This window comes from Lepidochelys kempii, chromosome 2 (assembly GCF_965140265.1).
Source record: "Lepidochelys kempii isolate rLepKem1 chromosome 2, rLepKem1.hap2, whole genome shotgun sequence".
Taxonomy (NCBI): domain Eukaryota; kingdom Metazoa; phylum Chordata; order Testudines; family Cheloniidae; genus Lepidochelys; species Lepidochelys kempii.
In genome coordinates this window covers 85186033-85212035 of record NC_133257.1, presented here as the reverse complement: position 1 = coordinate 85212035, position 26003 = coordinate 85186033, and the positions used below count along the sequence as shown (strand labels likewise).

At 43.0% G+C, this 26003-nt stretch overlaps 2 protein-coding genes across 2 annotated transcripts in view; one reads left to right on the top strand and one right to left on the bottom strand.

Annotated features, from left to right (window-relative positions):
• Positions 1–6479, top strand: part of LPIN2 (lipin 2) — a 127492-nt gene extending 121013 nt beyond the window's left edge. The window contains exon 21 of the mRNA XM_073331473.1: positions 6406–6479. Within this exon, the coding sequence (XP_073187574.1) occupies positions 6406–6464 (59 nt within the window). The 3' untranslated portion in view covers positions 6465–6479. The remainder of the gene's footprint in view (positions 1–6405) is intronic.
• A 13246-nt stretch (positions 6480–19725) lies between these two features.
• Positions 19726–26003, bottom strand: part of SMCHD1 (structural maintenance of chromosomes flexible hinge domain containing 1) — a 182618-nt gene continuing 176340 nt past the window's right edge. Inside the window, exon 50 of the transcript XR_012157252.1 lies at positions 19726–20280. The gene's annotated coding sequence lies outside the window, so the exon portion shown is untranslated. The remainder of the gene's footprint in view (positions 20281–26003) is intronic.

Below are 26003 nucleotides of genomic sequence, written 5' to 3'. Positions count from 1 at the left end.
AGGAGTCAGCGTTATTGGAGGAGCCAGCAGACAGGAGTGAACTCACTGGGTTATTTCAGCATTCAGTACCGTGCTCCTCGTTACAGTCAAAAGGGAAACCAGATGTGCCTGGCATGGTGCAGATCTTGCCACCATGGCCCTGTGGGGAAAATCTCCGGTGACTCTGCAGGGGGTACGTACACATCTAGAGTGGGATGTGCATGTGCAATCACTCGAAGAAGAACATGCCGTTAGAAGAATTGTAATTGGATTAAAATGGAAGAATCTGGCCAGAGATCTAGAATCGGCCTCAACGCCAAAAAATTATCAATGACTTATATCAGCTAATCCAACAAAAATCATTTTTGTGCTTCACAGAACAGGGTACAGTGCACTAGATAAGAATTTTAAACTCAGATGCATGTTGAAGGTGCTATTCAAGCTCTGTTTCCTGATGCATATATTACTGGGCTACCTGGTTTTATTAAAAGAGTTTGGGATGGCTCCAAGTGTCAAGATTAATATTACTTTCATATGAAAGAAACATTCACACCATAACGATTCTTACTGGGATCTATCATGTCATTTCAGATTGTAGAAATTCCCAAGACAATCCCTACAGTGCATGGGAAATCTTTATTAGCCACTCCCACAGAGGACAATTTTTAACCTGGAGAATGTGGCCTTCAGAAGTTTTCATAGGCTGTAGAATGTTGATAACATTGGGTCTTCATAAGCTGGGTATGTAGACACAATAATTAGACACGGGGCTAAAAAAAAAAGGATCATAAAGTGACACTGCCAATTCTAATTTTCTACAAACTTTAGGTTTTACAGATATGCATTTATAATACTTAAAAAAGCATAGAAATGTTTCCATTAAACTTTTCTTATTCAAATTCATGAAAATAGTTTTTTTTAAACAAATAAGCAATCCTCCACAGTGTTTGCAACCCAAACATTCAGCAGCATGCTTTTGGACGATAACATGAAAGTGATGGGAAATGGACTAGAAGCAAATGCCAAAGTAGGGAGAACTGCACAAAGTAGATAAATACAATAAGTAGTGAATCATAGATTCAATTTTTAAAACAATAATCTTATTTATAACAAATTATCCTTAATAATAGGGTGACTATATCCATAAAACTGATGTCTTTGTATGTTCTGTGTACTGTACCTTTAATTTGTTAAGCATGCTCCCTGTGCGCATATTGCAGCAGCCAATTGTTTTTAAAGTTCCTGGTTCCTTTTTCCAAAAACAAAATGATTCCTAGAAGTTTGCCACAAAAATTTACCAAAATAATGGATGTGGGAAGCTTTTTTAAAAAGGCCAAAAATTCAAAGCTGTGATTTGAAACCCTTTTAGTTAAGCAGGTGTAAACCTCTGGCATGTATGCTCTTATTTTTATTTAAACTAGACTCATTTTAGTCTAGCTTATAATCAGAATCAATTTAATATAAACTGCAATAACCCCTCAAATTGAAATGACAGTGTCAACAAAGGAGTTTGCTTCAGTTTAACCAAGTAGATTTAAAAACTGATTTAAATTAAACTGATGCAACTTTCTCATATAGACAACTCCCAAGACTGTAATGCTCAACAGCTTACTGGGTTCCTGAAAAATTAATTGTCAGCACGTTAGTGGCTTTCCAGTTATGTGGAACAGTTGCTGTTTTTAAGGGTGTATTTAATATGTTTGACAGTTTCTCAGCTATTTTAGACTCCAGATCAGTCTGGAACCTCTAGTCAAAGGTAAATCCTACCTTTGGTTCACTAGCACACACTTTAAAAAGCTTGTAATGTTCTTACAGAAATGTGTGTTTAAAGGAAAACCTAACAAAATACAATATTGAGAAAAACATGGTATTATGTAAGAACTCATTAGCAAAAAACTCTGCCCTCGTACCTAACCACACTCAAAAATGGCAATGTTTAGAAAAGGGTTTATGGAAGCCAACTTATTTCTTTTTGACATAGCCAGCTGGATATAAAGCAATATATATTTGAATTCCACAGGTTTTCTCTGGTTTTCATACCATAGTATCCATAGAACGTACTGCTACTTTTTTTCCTGTAAATTTATGATTTAAGTTATACTACTTGTCACATTCAGAAATGAAAGGTTGTTTTTTTTAAAAAAAAAAACAAGAACAGGAACAAACCAAGGAAAAACTCTCCTCTCTAGTCTGCACTTTTAAATTGCTTCTTATAAATGTTATGCGCCTTGCTAGGAGTTACACTCAAAACTACAACTCATACCACAGGCTGCTGAACATAGCAGTATGACAGCTCAAGGGCATTCACTCACCTCATGAGGGGGAAGATTAAGACTAACTGGGTGCTAAAAATATGTAATTCTCTAAAATCCATTGTGGTCCCCCAAACAGACTACTTATTCCAGACAGGTACTTGCACCATTGGACAGATTCTTCCATGTAACCACTCTCCCCTCCCTGTCCTAAAGAGGTTCTTATTACTTTGTTATTCTTTATTACTCATTATCATCAATGAACAAATATAGGGTCAGATTGTGATATGCTTACTTATGTGTGAATCATCCCTCTAAATTCAATAGGACTACTTTAGTGGGAGTATGGCTATCATAATCTGACCCATACAGAGGATCACGCAATCCCTACCCCAAGGAGTTTGCAGTCAAAATTAGACAGTCAGCAAAAGATACACAGATGCACATGATGTACTATATGAAAGTCCAGCATTCAGACAAGTGATCTAAGTTCCCTCTACGCTGTGCACCCACGCAGCAGCCTATTAAGCACTGCATAGGCACACAGGGCTGCAGTGGGGAGAGATGCCTCTCCCCCAGCCTCAGACCTGTCACGTCTGGGAGAGAGGCACCCCTCCCCCCAGTCCAGCCCCTGAACTGCCGCAGCTGGAGGGAGAGGCGGCCCTCCCCCGGCCCCAACCCAGCCCTGGCCCAGACCTGCCACGGCTTGGGGAGAGGCACCTCTCCCCCCCATCCCAGGTGCTGTTGCGGGGAAAGAGAGCTGTGGGGAGTCTTCTCTACCTGCTGTAGCCCCAGGACAGCCTGCACCCCAAACCCCGCATCCCTGTCCCCACTCCAAAGCCCACACCCCTGGCTGGAGCCCTCACTCCCTTGCACCCCAAACCTCTGCCCGGCCCTGAGCCCCCTCCCACACTCTAAACCCCTCAACCCCACCCCACCCCATCACCTCGATAGTGGTGCACATAATAAAATTAATTGTGCACACGGATGTAAAAAATTAGAGGGAACACTGTCAGTGATACTGATCTTTGGTGATTCTTTGCATTCACCTTTTGTCAGCTGATTATCACTGAAAAGCTTCATGGAAGGTGGTAATTTTAAGAGAGGTTTGGATGAAGCTCACATGCAAGAGGAGGGTGTTCCAAATGAAAGGGCCTCATGAAAGTAGACATATAAATGAGAGTGGGAGAAGAATACAAAACGGGAGTCATGGGGTTGGGAACAAGGTATGGGAGAAAAATAGGCAATGAGAAGGGGAGTAGACAAAAGCGAGTAAAGCAATGTAGGAAGGGGCAGACTTGTGCATGGCCTTGAAACAAAGGATGAGAAGCTTGGAAATTGAATAGGAAAGCAGGAGAAAGTCAATGAACGGATTGAAACAGGAGAATGGCATAATCAGAAAGGTAGCAGGGGATAAAGATTTTAGGTGCAGCAGTTCATATAAACTTGGAAACTAGGAGGCAAGATGCTGGTGTCAGAAGCAAGAGGCTGCAATAGTCGAGGACAGGAGGCAGGGTCTTCGGCATACTCTTACCCTTTATATATGCCAAAATATAACTATGAGAGAGAACAAAGACTTTTATGTCACCATTCAGTTGTCTGAATAATTGCATTGTAGATGGGGCCTTGAAAATACTGTTTTCTGAAGCGATTTTCCACTTATTCTGATTGATTATGAAAGCACCTGCTAAATATTCCTTGAGCCTCTTCTAGGGGGTTCCTCTATTTAGGGGCTAAGTGTTCAAAGACTGAAGGTTAAATACACACTACAATAGAAGAGTATATACAAAAATATTTCAAGAGAGAAACTGAAACTAATAGCAAAACTGGAAAACTGAAAGGTTTATATATATATTTTGCACCTCTGTAATAAAATACTGTGCACAAGGAAAATTTTCTCTAATCTCGTGTTATTTTTTACTTGTAAATGTTTAAACTGGGCTGTATACAGAGTCATACACAGAAGGGTCAATGGTGGCAAGAATTTATTTAAGAAATTAATGCAAAGGCTGGTATTTTTCAAAATAATATAAAGGAACTAAGGCCAATATCCTCAAAGTTATTTAGGATTTCAATGAGAATGAGGGGCCTAAATGCCTTTGAGGATCTGGACCTAAGTGCCCAAAATGAGCTGAAATTCACACCCTTTCATTCCACTTTCAATGGGAAGTACAGGGGGATTGGGGTGCCTACATCTTTTAGGCTCATCTGAAAATCTCAAAGAAAATCAAAAGATACTTAATTGAACAAAATTGATTACAGTTATTGCTGACATAGTTGTAACAGGCACGAGATTATGTCTAATACAAAAGTTGTTTAAAAAAAAGCCTTACACCTAAAAAAAGGGGGTTAGTTTGTTTGGTTTTGTATCATTTTGCTTTGTTTGTAACTGCTTCTAATAGCACTTTCCATTTTTAATCAAACTAAGAAAAAACTAAAATTAGCACCTACTATACATATAAGGAAGAACTGTTTATTGATTCAGTCAGGTACTTTATCTGTGAACTTGTAGATGGATGTTCATGTGTTTTGGTGCATGTATGAAGACTGTGTATGAAAGTTAAGGGCTGAAGAACTAGGCTGTGAATTGATCAAATTAATTATCCAAGATGAAAATACAAACAATAGCAGCCCCAGTTCTGCACTGTGCAGAGTCCCACTGATACTAATGAGAGTCTCCAGTAGCAAAACCCAGTGCAGGATTGGGGTCTTTGTGTTTTGCATTATGTTAAGACATGAATTGATTTGGCACAACACAGCACATATTTAGGGAAAAGACGATGTCACTGAGAACAGTATTCCACTTACAGTGGCCTTGTCTATCCTTTCTTTCCAACACGGAGAGAGAATGATGGGTTTTAGAGAGAGATACCTCCTAACCAGTAACCCCAAGACACTAAATTATCACCTGTAAATTGTCAGTCATTTCTGGCAAGGAAGAACAGCCCAGGCTGTCATACTGCGTATTAATATCCCCTTGTGAAGTAAGCATTTATTTGTCAGTATTTCTGTCAACAAGGTTTAGAACACTTAGGGGATTTCAGTATTGTCTATAAATTACCTACAATAGAACAACTTTTCAAACCCATCCCAGTGATGAACTTCCTCTCTCCCACCTGAGACAGAGTTATTTCCTGATGCTATTTCCTTTCATTCTTCAGACACCTCTTGTTCTTCAAACATACTTCCTGGTGCAGATTGTACTGATGGTCATTTCAATCATGCACTAACCTCTGTCATCCTTATTTTGTCTTTTTATTGTTTAAAGGAAATATCCGTTACCTATAAAGGATAGGTCGTCTTATTGTTTTGGATTTGCAACATCTGCAGGATGATGAAAGAGGTCACTGTGTTAGAAGAGAACTTTCAAACAGCATAAACCACTGATACATATTTTGTACAGTGAACTGAAAATCATTTGATCAAATTTCTTAACTAAGTTCACAGCATTATAGGACGGCATGTAGTAGCACTGGAATGCAAAGGTATGGATAGAAAACCAAGTAGCAATCCTGTAGATTTCTGTTATGGGAATATCCTTCAGTAGAGCTCTAGATGTGGGCTGAGTTCAAGTGGAATGTGCTGTTATTCCATGAGGCTGAACCCCAGAATTTTCATAGCAGGTCAAGACGTAATCTGAAACCTATGTAGTCAGTCTTTGTGTGGAAATGGGTTGTCCCTTCATCTTCTCTGCAACTGTTACAAATAGCCTGGGAGAGGCCCACAATAGTTTAGTCAGGTCCAGATAGAAAGCAAGGGCCCTCCTAACATCTGATGAACGAAGGCTTGATTTTTCTGTGGAGGTATGAGGTTTTAGGTAGAAAACTGGCAAATTTCCCAGTTAACATTATGTTCCGAGGAGACCTTTTGGGAGGAAATGAGCATGGGGACTTAATATAACCCTGTTCTTGTAGAAGATGGTATATGGGTGCTAGTAGTCACACAACAGGCAATACAGTTGAATGTATTGCTTGATGCCCTCAACCAAACTGTCAGAAATGACTCGTAGAGGGAGGGGCTGACTGAGTAGAAGTAGGGGCGGGAGGCCCTTATTTCTGTGGTCTGGCCTTTCTCTTGAAGTGCTCCGGAGGTTTACGGAAAGTGTGCTGATGGTCCTGGAATAGTCTTGATCTTTGAGCGGTTTGGGATCTACTAAACCATTTTCTCGTTGCAGGCACAAAAATTCCCAATAACGGCTCTGGAGCCCTTGAGTATGTGGAGAGAGGAGTTTAATGTCGTTGTCTTCAGGTAAGGGCAGCTGAGAAGAAACTGAGTGGTGGCAGGCTTGTGCCTCCCTATATGTCCTCATTCAAAGCACGAGGCACCGCTCTGTGCAGGTACAGGCCCGCAAACACTACTTTCTGGTCTTCCATCAAGAGTGCATGGGCATGCACCCAGCCTACAGTGGAGCACCCAGAGGGACATATACTCAAAGAAGAATTTACCCTTTTGCTTCCAAAGCTGTAATTGTATTTGCATGTTATGCAGAAAGTATTTATAATCCAGAACGCTGAACAGCTTTTTGCTTTGGCAGCTCAGAAAAAAATATCCAAGATTTCTTTTCAGTTTTTGCTTCCCATGAAGATGGCATGTTTTTAATTAGTACTTTACATATTCAAAACACTTTACAGATTGTCATGTTTTTAAGCCTAGAAGTAGCTATCTTGGAAAGTATTCCATATACTCAGTCATCTGACACACCAAAAGGATGTACTGGCATGCCTTTGATAACTCTCTGGAACAATCATCCTTGCAGACAACATTAGTTGTGAAAGTCCCTGTTCTGTTAATGAACATATCTTACCACACGAGACACAAGGTCACTGCTACCTGTCTGCATGTAGGAAAGTCCTCAAAAGAGAAGAAAACAGAAGACACTAGGTTCCTGATAAATTCAATTTGACTTTAATCAAGCATATACCTGACCAAAAAAATGTATTACAAAGATCCTTTGTTACGAGGCTATGCTAATTTTTGTTATCTGTTGTGATTAAAAGGCTCCAAAACATTCAACATTCCCAACCGTTGCCTCTCTTACCAACTAATTACAAGTGCGTCACCATTACAGAAAAAAATCACCAGACTGGAAAAAGCAAGGACTTATACTATAAAAAACAAAGATTTTAATCACAGTTTGAGGCTCTGAATTTAATTTTTTGCCTCCCTAGAGTGGATGGTGGGAGTTCTTCATGTACAAAATTCTAAAAAAGAATTAAAAATATAGTATAAGATAATTCCATTGCCAAAAATGTAACAAACCATTCAAGTTTTGTTCTTCCTCCAAGTCTTGCAGAGACCATCTCAGGCACACCCACAGTCGGAGCTAAAAGGACAGCCCTTGGGAATACTTCTATATGGAACCCAGGAAAATCCTCAGTCATTAGTACAAGAACTCCTTCTTAGTGGTTACTTGCAAATATGGTCAAAATACAGTACTCCTAACTTTGTTTTGCAGCACTTATCACATATATAAACATTCCAAGATAAAAGGAAGTAGTGCACAAGAGCAGAAATTACTTCAACAACATTGATGCTTTAAACATTTTACATGATTTAAAGACCCAGCTATTTAGTATTTAAAGAAAGGGAACCCCTATACCCCAATATTATTATTTTGTATATATGCTATGTGAACTGTGCCTGTCTCAAACTGGTAAACCCTCTCTCCAAGGTCAATTTAGCTTTCTCCAGAAGTTGTATTTATTATCACAAAAAAACTACTCTAAGGTTCATGGTTTAGAACTATAGGTTTCCAAACTATGATCTGTGGAGCACTGGTGCTGCATGGACAAATAGCTGGTTTCCTGATGCTGGCTCAGGGAGGCACAAAATAAACCTAAGAGGGATATGAAATGAAGAGCAGAAGAAACAACATGATTGATTTTTTTCCAAAAAGGACAAAACACTTATTATACTACTGAGAGTTAAAAATCAGGTCTTCCATTATTATGTCTCCATGTAAAGCAATTGCTGAAATTACAAAGATGTTATATGACCAAGAACGGGAGGGAAAGTAGTCCACAAAAAAATCTCCAAGATGTGGTTTACATTATTATTAAGTTTAAGAGTCCTTGGGTATAGAGGATTTGCAACCTGTAATCATAAAGAATCTTGAATTCATGTATGTTTATGAATAGAACAGCAGTTCTGTTGAGCTAGGATCTACACAAGAACCAACTGGAGGCAGCTTCAAAAAAACTTGTAACCATGCAGAGATCTCTATATAAAATTAATGATTGCTTTACATGTACATAATTCTGCCTTTGTATTGGTGGAAGTGGACACCTTTCAGCTCAGTTTTCACTTAACTTTACATAAGGATGACAGACAGGGTATTACTTTAAGGGACTTGGCCAGCTTTCCTTTTTCTGCTAGTCTTTTCTATGCTTCCTTAACTATCTAAAGTACAGTGCCTAGCTTTAGAAAAGGGGTTCTCAAACTTCATTGCATTGCAACCCCCCCCCCGACAATAAAAATTACTACACAACCCCAGGAGGGGGGACAAATGCCTGAGCCAGCCTGAGCCCCAGGTGTGTGTGGGCAGGGGGAGGGGCAAAGCCGAAGCCCAAAGGCTTCAGTCCCTGTAATCTGAGTCCCGATGCCCAGGGCTAAAGCCTTTGGGCTTCGGCCCCAGGTGGTGGTGCTCAGGCTTCAGCTTTGGCCCCAGGAAGTCTAAGCCAGTACTGGCCCACTTTGGGGTCCCAACCCACAACATGAGAACCGTTGGTTTACGATATTCCTGTTACAGACCCAGCTGAGTCCCACTTGTGGTTGGTCATCAGTTGGCTGTAATTGGACCCTTTCACTTCTGTTTAAAGGCTAGTTACTTTCCAGAAGTCTCAAACACGACACTACAGTGATTGAGTTACAATTCTCACAGGAGACTATTTAACACCAAACTCCAAGAAAATTCCACATTTTAAGGTTGAGAAAAAAAATTGTGTCTTCTGAGATACATCAGGGCCACTGCAGGCAGGAAAGGAAAATAAACAGGCATAGGAGCTCTGGGCAGTTCTTACTCCTGAAAAAAGTTGGAGGGTCAAATCTTCCAGTCCTTAATCAGGTAAAACATCTATTGCCCTCAGTGCCTCCACTCACAGATATTAACATGTGATCAGTAACTATACACTTCATACTTATATATCTGAGCCATCTTATCCAGGACTACACATTTTATATGCTTTGGCTCAGGGATTACATTTTCTGGCATATTCTGAACAATGCTGAGCACACAGATGGTGCCCAGTGAATAATACATATCATGACAATAATGGTCAACTTTATGGACTCTGTGGATGCAATTTCTTGTTCTTTGTTCTGGAATTGGCCTGAATATAGCTGAGAATTTGAGGCCTAAACACATCTGATACTCATATGATACTCTCTCATATGATACTCTCTCATCCCTTCCCTTTCTCAAATGACAAAACAAAATGGTTTTCTGTTAAAATGTAAAATTTCACAGCAGCCATTGCTCTACAGCCTAGCAGGGGCAGAACCTGCCACCCCTTGGGGATTAAGTGATCTCCTCTCATTTGACTCTTTCTCTCTCTTTCTTCAACCTTCCTGACCTCTATTCTGTTTTTCACGCTGTCAACCATGACATCCTTCACCATCGCCTGGGACTGTTTGCTGGAGTCTCAGAGAACTGGCCACCTTGGTTTTGCTTCCATCTATCAGAGTCCTCCTTTTTTGCAGCATGCAGCAGAGAGACAGGCTGGCCCAGTGGACAAGGAGCTCATTCTGAGAGACCTGGGTTCTGCTCCCTCCCCATGGACTTCCTGTATGACCTCAGACTGGTCCCTTAGGGACAGAGTTTCAAAGGTTTTTAGGCACCCAAAGATATAGCTAGGCATCTAGTGGAGTTTACAAAGCACCTAACCTTCTAAGCACTTTTTAAAATCTCACTAGGTGCCTAAATACCTTTGAAAATTTGGCCTTTAGTCTCTTTGTGCCTCAGTGCCCCATCTGTAAAATGGGGATAAGAACACTGCGCTACCTCACAGAGGGGCTGTGAAGAAAAATAGGTTAGACCTTGTGAGGTGCTCAGATACTATGGTAAGTACCACAGGTAGAGTGGGAACTTCTGTATACCACTGCTATCCCTTTCCTTGATTTTGGCCCCTTCTTTTCACCTATCCCCCTCAGATCTCCCTCTTTTCTGAATGTAACCTTGGCTGTATTTCTTCGGAGTCCCCTGCGTTCTGTCTCAAACACTGCCCCCACTGCCCTGTAGAGAAGGGGTGGACAATCTCTTTGGCCTGAGGGCCACATCTGGGTATGGAAATTGTATGGAGGACCATGAATGCTCACAAATTTAACAATTCAGAGATATTCAAATACACTCTATTTAATAAAGATACATTTGAGTGGAAATAAACATAAAACCTTACTTATTATTATAAATATACCATTATAAAGTATTACAATAATTAAACCCAACTTACCCCCTTTCCACGGCCTCTTTGATTAATGTGAACAATGCAGCTGGTCACCCTTCTTTACAGTGGCATCAAAGTTCGGTGTCATTCTCATTGGGGAAATTGCATGCATTGTGAAAAAACTGGGCCCTTTCTCTAGCCTGGATTTGTCTGGTGTCAGTGCCCCTGATAATTTTGAGCCATGGCACTCTATCTCAGAACCCATGGGGACAGGCAGAAGCAGGGTATATTCACCTGTAGCTTTATGTTCCACCCTCCCCCTAAAAATGGTGTATTTGAAATCATCTTACTGTTGTATTTTGAGTCCTGTTTGCACTATTGCATTCATTAAAAGTTTGTATACAGTAAGGGATGTTACCAAGGTGAGGGAGGGGGTCTCTATGGGGTGTAGCATGGAGCGGCTCTATAAGAGATATTATTGAGGTGGAGAGAGGGGGACACACAGGGTCTGGAGGGGTGGGGGTTTACAGGGGCTATAACGGGGACTCCTAGGGGCCCTGCCGGCAGTGACACCAAGGTGGCCGTACCAGACACCGCCACGGACGGAGGCACCCTAGCTGGGACAGGTGTGGCTGGTGCAAGAAGGCTGGCGCTTCAGGGATTGGGCATGCTGCTGCGTAGGGGCGGGGTTCCAATCCCGGAAACAGCGCGGTGAAGACTGGGGTTCCAGTTTTGCCTGTGCAGTGTGGCTCAGCATGTGTGAGTTGGGGGCTGGGGACCGCCTGGTGGAACGGGGCAAGCCCCCCACCCTGCTCCCTGCCTGGAGCTTGAGGGTCCGATTAAAAGGTCTGACAGGTCAGACATGGCTGGTAGTTTGCCCACCCCTGCTGTAGAGGGGTTCCTGCTTTACAGGCTCATCTAACTACTTCCAGATTCTTAATGTAAGTACCGGGCCTTTCTTATCTTAATCACCCTACTTCTGTTTGAAAACTAAATACTTGCTCCCTGCCCCAGGAGCACAAGCTGGGAGCAGCACCTCTACTCTCCAGAACTCACATTCCACACTCGGGCTGTGTTGCAGTTAAGAGCTTCACCTAGGGCTAGGATGTGCACCATAAGCAGACCTACAACCCCATTCCCCCAAAAGGCACCCTGATAAGCGGCCTAACCTATCCCCAACTTTACCATGCTGCTACACAGCTCCACTCCTTCAGCCTTGCTGAATTTGGCCCCCAGGACAATTAATGAATGGGTAAAGATAAGAATATTTCCATAAGCTTAAGGAAGTTCTTTCATAGCTAGTTTTGATGTCACAACTACCATTAGCAGCTTGGCAGTCTCAGATTCAGCATGGGAGGGTCCTTGCATATTCACAGCACTCCTGCATGCTTCGTATTTAACAGCTTTGCCTCTAGCTCCCAAGCACTGTGATAGTTTTCCATTGCACTTCTTCAAACTGTTCCACCTCATATGAATATTTCTGACAGACGTTCTAATGTTATTAGTAAGTTAACCTTCACAGGACTTCTGCCTCTCCATTCTCACCTCTTCCAAAAAAATCTGTCACAAGGGCAGCCAGGGACTTCCCCGAAGAAACGAAGATCTTACACACCTACTTATCAAACTATTGCATCCTTTCAGATGGATTTCAGCAGTAATTCCTACATTTCTAGATATGTTTTACTATACTCCTATAATGAATCCTCCTCCACAACCTGCCCTACTAGCTAAAAAGCTGCAATCTGCACTTCCCTGTACAGTAATTATTGATCAAGATAGTTATAAATATTATACAAAAAATACATTAAAAGAAAATCAGAGGTAGCAATGTCAAACTCTCAAGTTAGAAAATGCCCTAATTAAGATTGCCTGTGCAACCTTAATTTGTTCTCGTTGTGCATATGGAGTATGATATGGTCTTTAATGACAAGATCACATACTTTTTCCCCCACAGAACCCATCTCAAATGTACTTTGTGTCAAATCAAATGTTCTAAAACCTGGAGGTAATATGAAATTTAAAGGTTTCTTTTCAATAATACAACACAACTTTTTTTAAAAAGATAGGAAGTTAAATCTAATAAAAAAAAGATTTTTTACCTCACTGAGAAAAGCGGCAGCTTTTAAAAATAAAAAATAAATCAGCCAGTATTTTATTCTTTAACTTTGTTAACTAATAACCTCTTTTCAAAAGGGTTGGGCCAGACCATTCATATAGTTCATGAGCCACTCTTAAAAATTACAGAAGCAACAGCCAACTGCTAGAGAGTGTCTGGGACTTTGCAGATGGAACAATATGAAAAAGAAACATTGTTTTATAGCTGCTGCACGAAAAATAAAGGTGAAGAATGTCAAATAAGTTTCCATTGACTAAGATTGACTTTTAGTTCCAATTTCCCATAGTTATACAGTACCTCTGTGAGTGGTATTTTAAAAAAAACATTTATCTTTTGACAGGTGAAAGTAATCCTTTATTTTTCTCTATTGTAAATTTTACTATTTTTGGAAAGCTCAACAAAAGTTTCCTTAACACAGTGTAGAAGTATACATTTGTGTAGAAGTATATATTCAGAGAACTGCAACAGAAGAAAAATTATGACACAAAGGTATGAAATAAAAAAAAATTGTATGAAATTAAACACCAGTTTTACCATGAACATTTTTCCAGGAGAAAGATTTAATCTTAAATATAGATTTAGAGAAGTTGAAACCATATGACCTGGTTCACTTAAATGTGACCTAAAAACGTTTTACAGCTATAGTGAGTAAACTGGGAAAAATCATTTCTGTCTTCTAGGAAACAACACCATAACACAATTCCAGAGCCTGCTTAAATAGTATGATTTTGTTTGCAATGGGAATAAAGCTGGGAAGGGGGGAGAAGGAGGGAAGAAATGGGGGCCCACTAATGATACTTTGTACTTAAGATGTAACTTTTCCTATGTTTAAAAATTTGAAAATACATGATTTATGCAAAGATTTTTTCTCCTCTTTTGATAATGACATTTAGTATTTGAAAATAGCATCACAATGTGCTCTTCCCTTGACAGTGGGAAATTAAAGTTTTGATATGACAAAATCTTTTATGATTATGACTGGATGAATGGTAGTTTCTACAGATTAAGGCCCAAATCCTATGAATAGTTATGCATATGCTTAACTTTATGCATGTGAATAGTCCCAACAGAAGTCAACGGAACTATTCATGTATACAGAGTTAAGCACATGCATAACTGTTCACAGGATCAGGGCCTAAGCTCTGTACTGTAAATGGTTAATTGCAGGGACTTATTATAAAATGTATTCTCCTCAAAGTAATATTTTATAGCAGTTTCATTTTTAAACACTTTACAAATATTAATTAATCTTCACAAAACTCTGAGATCAATATTTAAGTATAACTCACTGAAAGCTCAGCAGATATAGTGGAATAACTAATTCTGTCTGCAGACACAGAGCCAGTAGGAGCGGCAGGTGCTCAGCACTTTGAAGATTAAGACACTTAAACAGGTCCCTAATTTTACACCAATATCTGAAAAACATTTGAAAAGTTAAGTATGCTTCTATTAAAAATATTATATTTACTATTGATACTGATTTGTGATTGATCTGTCTCTTGGAACCATTTCCATTGCAAGGAGCACCTGTAAACTGGAAAGAAGCCATTATTTTTGAGAATTATCCAGATGCATATGCAGCCAGCAGTGCATGTCTGGTCAGCCCCAGTAACTTTGTCATACTCGTAACTCTTCCATCCATTTCCAAGGAGTCCCAATGGACATAGGAGGTCTGGTAATGGAAATACTGTATAATTACAGAGTAATTAGAAATACTAATTCATTAAAACACATTTGATTGGCATTACTTAAAGCTGATGGGATGATTCACATGACTGGAATATTAAAATCACTCGATAAACCCTATTTAGGAAAGATATAGTGGGCAGAAGGGGATGTGGGGTGGCACTGTACATTAAAGACACCATTTCTGGATTTACAGTTACTGACAATTCAGAAAGATGGGATCTGGAATGTTTAAGGGTCAGTGTGCTAACTGATGCTTTAAAAAGGCAAATTTACTAAAACCAAAACCAATCATGAGCAAAACTGACTGGGAGGAAATATTTAAACCTAAGAATGTGGATGATAATTGGGAATTGTTTAGGAATGCTTTTTACATGCCCCAAAACACACAATTTGGCAATCAAAAAAGAAGACTTCTTTGGTTAAAAAAGAAGAGGTGGAAGGAGGGGAACCCCTCACCAAAACTATCTGGAAAATAGAAAAAATGGCAAAGCTGATAGCAATGAGTACAAATCAACAATTACGAAATGCAGACAATTGATAAAGGAAGCTCAATGTATCAGTGAAAAATCTATGGCCAATAGGGTTAGACGGTAATAAGGAATTATTTAAGTATATCTGGAACAAATGAAATCCTGGAGTGCTATAGGAGTTCTCTGACCCATTAAGGTTGATTTTTAACACTGGGGAAGTTCCACAGGACTGGAAAAAGCTAATCTAAAGCCAATATTTTAAAAGGGTAAACTGGATGACTTGGGAAATTAAAGGCCAGTTAGCAAGACATTAATTCCAGGCAAATAATGGAAAAGCTGATTTCTGATGCAATTAGTGAAGAATTAAAAAACAGTAGCATAGTTAATACCAATCAACATGGTTTCATAGAAAACAGGTTTTGTCAACAAACTTGATATTTTTGATATTATAAGTTTGGTTGATAAAGATAACTGTATTAACATAAGACTTCTGGAAGGCATTTGATTTTTAGTTGCACACAACATCATGATAAAAATTAGTGTTACCCATATTAAATGCATTAAAAACTGGTTAACTGATATATTGCAAAAAGTAATTGTAATTGGGGAATTGTCATCCAGCAGGTGTCCTACAGGGACCTGTGCTACTCAGTATCTTTATTAAGGATCTTGAAGAAAATATAAAGTTACTTCTGGTAATTTGCAGATGACACAAAAATTGGCAGAGTTATAAACAACAATACAGTCAGTTCTAAAGACCTATATGAATCACTTGCTAAGGTGGGTTCATTTGAGCAAATGCCTTTTCACACAGGCAAATGCAAGGTCATACATGTAGGGGGAAAAATGGAGATTACTTATCTGTAACTGGAAGTTCTTCTAGTTAACTTTCAACTGGAAGTTCTTCTCCAAGTGTATTTCACATGTGGGTAAGCCCACACACCATGCACCTGAGACTGGAAAATCTTGCAAGTAGTGTCCGTTGGGCTGCACCTGGGCCCAGGATCTCCTTGTGCTCAGTACCAAGGGTATAAGTGAAAGTGTGGATCAACCAGTTTCTTCTCTACCACGAATCTAGTCATAATTGGAAGCAGAGGGGAAGAAGGGTGAGTAGTGAAATTCAGATAGGGACAACAAACTCTCAAAGAACTTCCAGTTACAGGTACGTAACCTCCATTTCTTTTTTGAGTGCTGGTGTCTATGGGTATGTCTACACTATGAAATTAGGTTGATTTTATAGAAGTCAATTTTTAGAAATCAATTTTATACATACGATTGCATATGTCCCCACTAAGTGCATTAAGTCGGCAGAGTGCATCCTCACTACCGTGGCTATCATCGACTTACAGAGTGGTGCACTGTTGGTAGCTATCCCACAGTTCCCAGAGTCTCTGCTGCCCATTGGAATTCTGGGTTAAGCACCCAATGCCTGATGGGGCAAAAACATTGTCGTGGGTGGTTTTGGATACATGTCGTCAGTCGCCCCTCCCTCCATGAAAGCAACAGCAGACAATCATTTTGCACCTTTTTTCCTGGGTTATCCGTGCAGACGCCATACCACGGCAAGCATGGAGCCCACTCAGTTCACCGTCACTGCTGCTGTTGTAAGCATTGTAAACACCTTGCGCATTATCCTGGACAATATGCAGAACTGGGCTAAGAGACGCCAGCACGAGGAGGATTCTGAAGAGGACCTGGACACAGACATTCCTGAAAGCACGGGCTGTGGCAATTGGGACATCATGGCAGCAGTGGGGCTGGTTGATACAGTGGAACGCTGATACTGGGCCAGGCAAAGAAGGGCAGACTGGTGGGACCGCATAGTGTTGCGGGTATGGGATGATTCACAGTGGCTGCGAAACTTGCATGCGTAAGACCACTTTCCTGGAACTCTGTGAGTTGCTTTCCCTCACCCTGAAGAAGTGCAGAAATACCAAGATGAGAGCTGCCCTGACAGTTGAGAAGCGTGTGGCGATAGCCCTGTAGAAGCTTGCAATGCCTGACTGCTACCGGTCAGTTGGGAATCAATTTGGAGTGGGCAAGTCTACTGTGGGGGTTGCTGTGATCCAAGTAGCCAATGCCATCATTGACTTTCTGTTATCAAGGGTAGTGACTCTGGGAAATGTGTGGGTCATACTGGATGGCCTTGCTGCAATGGGGTTCCCTAACTCTGGTGGGGCGATAGATGGAACGCATATCCCCATCTTGGCACCAGACCACCTTGCCAATCAGTACATAAACTACAAGGGGTACTTTTCAATGGTGCAGCAAGCACTGGTGGATCACAAGGGATGTTTCATCGACATCAATGTGGGATGGCCGGGAAAGGTGCATGACGCTTGCATATTTAGGAACTCCGGGTTGTTCGAGCAGCTGCAAGAAGGGACTTACTTCCCAAACCAGAAAATTACCATTGGGGATGTTGAAATGCCAATAGTTATCCTTGGGGACCCAGCCTACCCCTTGCTCCCATGGCTCATGAAGCCTTACACAGGCAGCCTGGACAGTAGTAAGGAGCAGTTCAACTATAGGCTGAGCAGAATGGTGCAGAATGGTGGTAGAATGTGCCTTTGGACGTTTAGAAGCTCGCAGTATAAAAATATTGCTCGGGCATGTAGGAATGAAATCAGGAGGGCCAAATCGCACCTGGAGCTGCAGCTACCAAGAGATGTCAAGAATAACAAGAAGGGTTTCTTCAGGTATGTTGGCAACAAGAAGAAAGCCAAGGAAAGTGTGGGCCCCTTATGGAATGAGGGAGGCAACCTAGTGACAGAGGATGTGGAAAAAGCTAATGTACTCAATGCTTTTTTTGCCTTTGTCTTCATGAACAAGGTCAGCTCCCAGACTGCTGCACTGGGCATCACAGCATGGGGAGTAGATGGCCAGCCCTCTGTGGAGAAAGAGGTGGTTAGGGACTATTTAGAAAAGCTGGACGTGCACAAGTCCATGGGGCCGGACGCGTTGCATCCGAGAGTGCTAAAGGAATTGGCGGCTGTGATTGCAGAGCCATAGGCCATTATCTTTGAAAACTTGTGGCGAACAGGGGAAGTCCCAGATGACTGGAAAAAGGCTAATATAGTGCCAATCTTTAAAAAAGGAAAGGAGGAGGATCCTGGGAACTACAGGCCAGTCAGCCTCACCTCAGTCCCCGGAAAAATCATGGAGCATGTCCTCAAGGAATCAATCCTGAAGCACTTACATGGGAGGAAAGTGATCAGGAACAGTCAGCATGGATTCACCAAGGGAAGGTCATGCCTGACTAATCTAATTGCCTTCTATGATGAGATTACTGGTTCTGTGGATGAAGGGAAAGCAGTGGATGTGTTGTTTCTTGACTTTAGCAAAGCTTTTGACACGGTCTCCCACAGTATTCTTGTCAGCAAGTTAAAGAACTATGGGCTGGATGAATGCACTATAAGGTGGGTAGAAAGTTGGCTAGATTGTCGGGCTCAACAGGTGGTGATCAATGGCTCCATGTCTAGTTGGCAGCCGGTGTCAAGTGGAGTGCCCCAGGGGTCAGTCCTAGGGCCGGTTTTGTTCAATATCTTCATAGATGATCTGAAGGATGGTGTGGATTGCACCCTCAGCAAATTTGTGGATGATACTAAACTAGGAGGAGTGGTAGATATGCTGGAGGGCAGGGATAGGATACAGAGGGACCTAGACAAATTGGAGGATTGGGCCAAAAGAAATCTGATGAGGTTCAATAAGGATAAGTGCAGGGTCCTGCACTTAGGATGGAAGAACTCAATGCACCGCTACAGACTAGGGACCGAATGGCTAGGCAGCAGTTCTGCGGAAAAGGACCTAGGGGTAACAGTGGACGAGAAGCTGGATATGAGTCAGCAGTGTGCCCTTGTTGCCAAGAAGGCCAATGGCATTTTGGGATGTATAAGTAGGGGCATAGCGAGCAGATCGAGGGATGTGATCGTCCCCCTCTATTCGACATTGGTGAGGCCTCATCTGGAGTACTGTGTCCAGTTTTGGGCCCCACACTACAATAAGGATGTGGATAAATTGCAGAGAGTCCAGTGAAGGGCAATAAAAATGATTAGGGGTCTGGAACACATGACTTATGAGGAGAGGCTGAGGGAACTGGGATTGTTTAGTCTGCAGAAGAGAAGAATGAGGGGGGATTTGATAGCTGCTTTCAACTACCTGAGAGGTGGTTCCAGAGAGGATGGTTCTAGACTATTCTCAGTGGTAGAAGAGGACAGGACAAGGAGTAATGGTCTCAAGTTGCAGTGGGGGAGGTTTAGGTTGGATATTAGGAAAAATTTTTTCACTAGGAGGGTGGTGAAACACTGGAATGTGTTACCTAGGGAGGTGGTAGAATCTCCTTCCTTAGAAGCTTTTAAGGTCAGGCTTGACAAAGCCCTGGCTGGGATGATTTAATTGGGGATTGGTCCTGCTCTGAGCAGGGGGTTGGACTAGATGACCTCCTGAGGTCCCTTCCAACCCTGGTATTCTATGTTTCTATGACGCTGTTTGCTGACTAGGTCAGACCTCAGTGCAACCAACATTCCCATTGTTATTGCTGCTTGCTTTGTGCTCCACAATATCTGTGAGAGTAAGGGGGAGATGTTTATGGCGGGGTGGGAAGTTGAGGCAAATTGCCTCAACCTAGTGTCCAATTCTGAGCAGCCAGACACCAGGGTGATTAGAAGAGCACAGCTAGGAGCGCTGCACATCAGAGAGGCTTTGAAAACCAGTTTCATGACTGGCCAGGCTACAGTGTGACAGTTGTGTGTGTTTCTCCTTGATGCAAACCCACCCCCTTTGTTGATTTTAATTCCCTGTAAGCCAACCACCCTCTCCCCTTCAAAATAAAGTAACTATTATTTTGAAACCATGCATTCTTTCTTTATTAATTAAAAAAAATACAAGATAACGGACAAGATACCCCGGGTGGGGTGGGAGAGGAGGGAAGGACACTAACAATAAAACTGTTTGAATGACAGCCTTCTGTTGCTTGGGCCATCCTCTGGAGTGGCGTGGCTGGGTGCCAGGAGCCTTCCCTCCTCCCCCAGCGTTCTTGGGTGTCTGGGTGAAGAGGCTATGGAACATGAGGAGGAGGGTAGGCGGTTATACAATGGATGCAGCGGGGGGCCTGTGCTCTTGTTGGCTTTCCTGCAGCTCCAACATAAGCTTCATCATGTCCGTTTGCTCCCCCATTAGTCTCAGCATTGCATCCTGCCTCTGCTCTTCACGCTCACTTAATTCTTTCCTGGCCTCTGCCACTGAATGCCTCCATGCATTAACCTGTGCCCTATCAGTGCAGGAGGACTGCATGAGCTCGGCAAACATGTAATTGCGAGTGCATTTTTTTCACCTTCTAATCTGCAATATCCTCAGGGAGGGAGATGATAGGGGGAGCAAAGAAACATTTACACCTGGGAGGAGATAAAAAGGGAGAGTAAAATTTAAGATGATACATTTCTGAAAACAAAAGGGAGACTCTTTCACAGTGAATCAAGCAATTCACAGTAGACAACATATGTGCTTTAGGTACAAGGTCGCATTTTGCCTTTTATATTGAGTGTCTGCTACACATCACACACACGGCTGGGCAACAGAATTCGGTTTCCAGGCAGTCATGGTAAGCCTTTTGGTACGCGGAGTTGGCTTCTTATGCCTTCATAACATGAGGGAATGTTTTCAAACTGCAGCGCCTTCCTTTCCCAGAGCAAGCAATGGGTTGGGTTTCACATTTAAAAGGAGGGGCTGCGGTTTTCGGGTGAATGTGCAGCACACACCTCCCCCACACCTCTGCGTGGCTATTCTCTTGGATGATCCTTTCTCCCCTCCCCCCGCCGCGTGGCTATTCTCTGGGATGATCCCTTTTAACCAAGTGCAAACAGCCCAGCATGAATGGGGTCCTTTTACTGTTCCCTTACAAAAATTCCCCTACTTCAACCAGGTGACGATGAATGATATCACTCTTCTGAGGCTAGCACAGAAAGATATAGACCAAATGTTGCTTGAATGCGACCAAAACCCAGGACCATTCGCTGCCATTCTTTGTGCTGCAATGATTCCAGAATACTTGCTACTGGCTTGGCGTGGTAAAGTATCCTACCAGGAAGACGAAATAAGGCAGCCCTCCCCAGAAACCCTCTGCAAAGGCTTTTAGAGTACCTCCAGGAGATCATCATGGAGATGTCCCTGGAGGATTCCCGCTTCATCCGCAGACATGTGAACAGACTTTTCCAGTAGCTGTACTGGCTGCGAATGCATCCCAATTCTTCAGGGAAAATCAAACATTAAACACTATTGCTTTTAAACCCTGTACTGTAGTTACAAATGTGCACTCACCAGAGGTGTCTTCTCCGGCTTAAGGGTCGGGGATCCCACCTTGGGAGGGTATTGGCTCCAGGATGATGAAAAGGTCCTGGCTGCTGGGGAGAACGGATTCACTGCTTGCCTGATGCACATTCTCCTCCTCCTCTTCCTCATCCACAAAATCCTCCTCCATGTTGCATGAGACTCCCCCCTTGCAGGTGTCCATGGACAGTGGTGGGATAGTGGTAGCGTCCCCCCCTAGAATACGATGCAGCTAATCATAGAAGCGGCATGTATGGGGCTCTGACCCGGAGCGACTGTTTGCCTCCTTTGTCTTTTGGTAGGCTTGCCTGAGCTCCTTAACTTTCATGTGGCACTGCTGTGTGTCCCTTTAATAGCCTCTCTGCAATTTGCCCTGTGAGATTTTGGCATATATATTTGCATTTCTTCTTTTTGATCGGAGTTCAGCCTGCACAGATGCTTCTTCCCATATAGCAATCAGATCCAGTGTCTCCCTTTCGGTCCATGCTGGAGCTCGTTTGTGATTCTGGGGGGACTGCATGGTCACCTGTGCTGCTGAGTTCGCCTCGCTGACCAAACAGGAAATAGAACAGGAGTACCTGTGGCACCTTAGAGACTAACAAATTTATTTTTAAGGTGCCACAAGTACTCCTGTTCTTTTTGTGGATACAGACTAACATGGCAGTTACTCTCAAACAGGAAATTAAATTCAAAAGTTCCCAGGGCTTTTCCTGTGTACCTGGCTAGCGCATCGGAGTTCAAAGGGCTGTCCAAAGTGGTCACAATGGAGCACTCTGGGATAGCTCCTGGAGGCCAATACCATTGATTTGCATCAGCACTACCCCAAATTCGACCCAGCAAGGTTGATTTTAGCACTACTCCCCTCATTGGGGAGGAGTACAGAAGTCAATTTTAAGAGCCCTTTAGGTCGACGGAACAGGGTTGGTTGTATGGACGCAGTCATTTTTAAATCGACCTAATGCAGCTAAATTTGACCTAACCCGGTAGTGTAGACCAGGGCTAAGTGTATACCACACATGGGTGACTGGTAAGCAATATTCAAATGGGGCGGGGGGTTGAAGAGGTAGGCAGTATAGATGTCTGTAACATTGCAATTCCAAAGCCCACATCAGCAAAGGAAGCTTAGATCAAAGTGTAATGCTTTGTGAAAGTGTGGAAGGAACTCCATGTTGCAGATTACAAATGTCCAGTACAGGCACTTCTCAAAGCGATGATACGGAGGTCACCTGTGTTCTGCAGGAATGGACCCTCACCCCATCTTGGGGAGGGAGATGCACCAACTGATAGCAAAGGAAGATGCAGTGAGAAATTTATTTAGAGAGTCTTTGAACAGAAATCTCTTGTCCCAATGCTTGCTCTACCATAGCAACAAATAGTTTAGGTGATTTTCTACAAGGTTTCATTCATTACAAGAAGAACACCAATGCTTGTATGATGCCAATAACAGTAAATGAATTGACTGGTTAATGTACAACTTTGAATTTACCTTTGGGATTAATTTTGGGTGGATACCTTCTCTTTATGAAATGTAGTGTATGATGGGTGTGCCATGTGGGGCCCCAGCTCACCCACCCTCCTGGCTAACATAATGGCAACTAAAAAGTTGACATTCATAGATAAGTGGGCCATTGAGCATGTGACCAGCAGTTTGAAAGGAGGCTCAGTAAGTGTGGAAAGTACAAGGCTGATGTCCCACTATGGCATTGGTTTCACTAGTGGCGGGAAGATGCTAGTTAGATCCTTCAGGAGTCTGGTTGCTCCCAGATGAGTCAAAGCAGAGTGGCCATCTATGGAATGCACGGATAGCTTGATGCAGGTCCATTTAGCAGCAAACAGAAAAACCTGATGTCTTGAGAGTGATGCTTTCCTTTGTAAAATAGCAGGAATACCTACTGGTCCTGATGACAACTGCTTCTGTTGCGCCTGGGTAGACAAATGCCTCCATTTGTCTAGATAACATTTTCTGGCAGAATCTTTCCTGCTGTGATTAAGAATACTTTGATTGGCTTTCAAATATGGACACTCTAGGTATGATAACCATCCAATTACCAAGTTATGAGATGAAGACAGTCCATGTCGGGATATCTAATCCTTCCTGTCCCCAGCAGATCTGGGAAGGACTGAATTCCGACTGGTTGATGGGTTGACATTCACAGGAGTTCTAGAAATCAGAACTATCTGGGCTAATTGGGTGTGATGAGACTGACTTGGAGGATTGGGCCAAAAGAAATCTGATGAGGTTCAATAAGGATAAGTGCAGGGTCCTGCACTTAGGACGGAAGAACCCAATGCACCGCTACAGACTAGGGACTGAATGGCTAGGCAGCAGTTCTGTGGAAAAGGACCTAGGGGTGACAGTGGACGAGAAGCTGGATATGAGTCAGCAGTGTGCCCTTGTTGCCAAGAAGGCCAATGGCATTTTGGGATGTATAAATAGGGGCGTAGCAAGCAGATCGAGGGACATGATCATTCCCCTCTATTCGACATTGGTGAGGCCTCATCTGGAGTAGTGTGTCCAGTTTTGGGCCCCACACTACAAGAAGGATGTGGATAAATTGGAGAGAGTCCAGCAAAGGGCAACAAAAATGATTAGGGATCTGGAACACATGACTTATGAGGAGAGGCTGAGGGAACTGGGATTGTTTAGTCTGCAGAAGAGAAGAATGAGGGGGGATTTGGTAGCTGCTTTCAACTACCTGAGAGGTGGTTCCAGAGAGGATGGTTCTAGACTATTCTCAGAGGACAGAACAAGGAGTAATGGTCTCAAGTTGCAGTGGGGGAGATTTAGGTTGGATATTAGGAAAAACTTTTTCACTAGGAGGGTGGTGAAACACTGGAATGCGTTGCCTAGGGAGGTGGTAGAATCTCCTTCCTTAGAAGTTTTTAAGGTCAGGCTTGACAAAGCCCTGGCTGGGATGATTTAATTGGGGATTGGTCCTGCTTTGAGCAGGGGGTTGGACTAGATGACCTCCTGAGGTCCCTTCCAACCCTGATATTCTATGACCTGTGCTTTATTGTGATGCATCTTCTGTAGAACCTGGGCTAGTAGGGGGATAGGAAGGAAGGCATACCACAAGAGGCCTGTCCATTTCAGTTAGAAGGCATTGTCCCTGGAGCCCTGACCTTGTTCTGTTCTGGAACAATATATGTTGAACTTCTTGTTCATCTGGGAGGTGAACTGGTTGGAAGACGTGTTTCCCCCTGAGTTCAGTGCTGAACAAAATCTTCATTGTGTAACTCCCACTTGCAATCTATGGCAAAATGCCTGCTGGGGCTGTCCTCCAGTGAGATCTGAGTGCCTGGGAGGTACATTGCAGAAACTGTGATGTGGATCCAGATACGCCATTTTCACAAATTGATCACCCCTACGCACAGTGGAAGGGATTTTGACCTTCCTTGTTTGTTTATATGGAAGATGGTTGTCAGGTTGTCAGAATGTCTGGATGTGTTGGGATTGTACAAGTGGGAGGAATGCATTGCAGGTCTCTCTGACAGCTCTCAGAGATTGATACGCATCCTGGCTTTCCAAGGTGTCCATGTGCCTTGTGCAGTGTGACCACTCATGTAGACTCCCTAGCCTATAAGGGATGTGTCTGTATCATCATTGTGTTGGGTGTGGGATGTAGGAAAGGGACTCCAACACATGAGTCTCAGGTTTATCCACCAGGGGAGTGAGGCTCCGACATTGGCGGTAATTGTCATTACAGTGTTCATGCTGTGTCTGTCTGGCATATATACTGACTGGAGTCAGGCTTACAAAAAATGGAGATGCAGCCTGGCGAACAACATTATGTAAGTACAGGAGGCCATATGGCCTAGCAAAAAAAGAGACCTGGATTTTTGTGCGGGGTTTGTGAGTGGCTTGGCTTATCTGACTGCTCATGGCATGGAATCTGTCCACAGCGAGGTAGGCCCTTCTTGTGGGCAAGTCCAGGGTCACCTCATAAAGTCTAGGAGCTGTGTTAGAGTCAAAGTAGACTTTTCTGTGTTTATGCAGATTCCCAAGGTTGTCAGAAGATGGAGCAAGGACAAAGTTGTCAACTGAATTTCCAGTCAAGATCTGCCTCCTCGAAGCCAGTCGTCCAAGTATGGGAAGATGGTGTAGCCTTTTTCTCATCTGTGCTGCCACCACTGAGAAGACCATCATGAAGATTCTGGGTGCTGTTGTCAGACTGAATAGGAGTACTCTGACCTGGTAGTGTTTCTGCCATATTAGAAACCTGAGGAATCTTCTGTGGGACAGGTGAAAGTCCACATGAAAGGTGTAGCCTGATCTACAGATTACGTATTAATTTATTGATTACTTAAGGGTTCCCAGTTATCACTTTGAGAGTTGATAGGTTCTTGTCCCAAGACCAGGCCCGGTATTATAGTTGGGAACCCCGAAGTGCATGGTTGCAACACTCACAATATGGCAGTGGTTCTCAACCTATTTATCATTGTGGGCTGCATATGTGACCCACAAAGTGTTAGCTGGGCCGCAGGTTGAGAACCACTGTGCCCCCACAAGCCCCTATACTTAGCGCCCTCTGCCCAGAGACCCCACAGAGTGGGCTAGGAGCAGAGAGCTGGGCGTGGGGGCAGGGACCCCGACTGGGGCTGCCAGGACCCCGACCCCAGACTCCGCTTCGGGGAGCTGGGCAGCAGCCAGCTGCCCGTACCCTGAGCCCCGCTGGCTGCCCAGATCTCAAAGCCTGCCGCGAGGGGCCAGGTGGCAGCTAGGATTCAGAGCCCTGCTGTGGGGGACTGGGTGGCAGCCAGCTACCCGGACCCTGAGCCCGGCTGGGCGGCA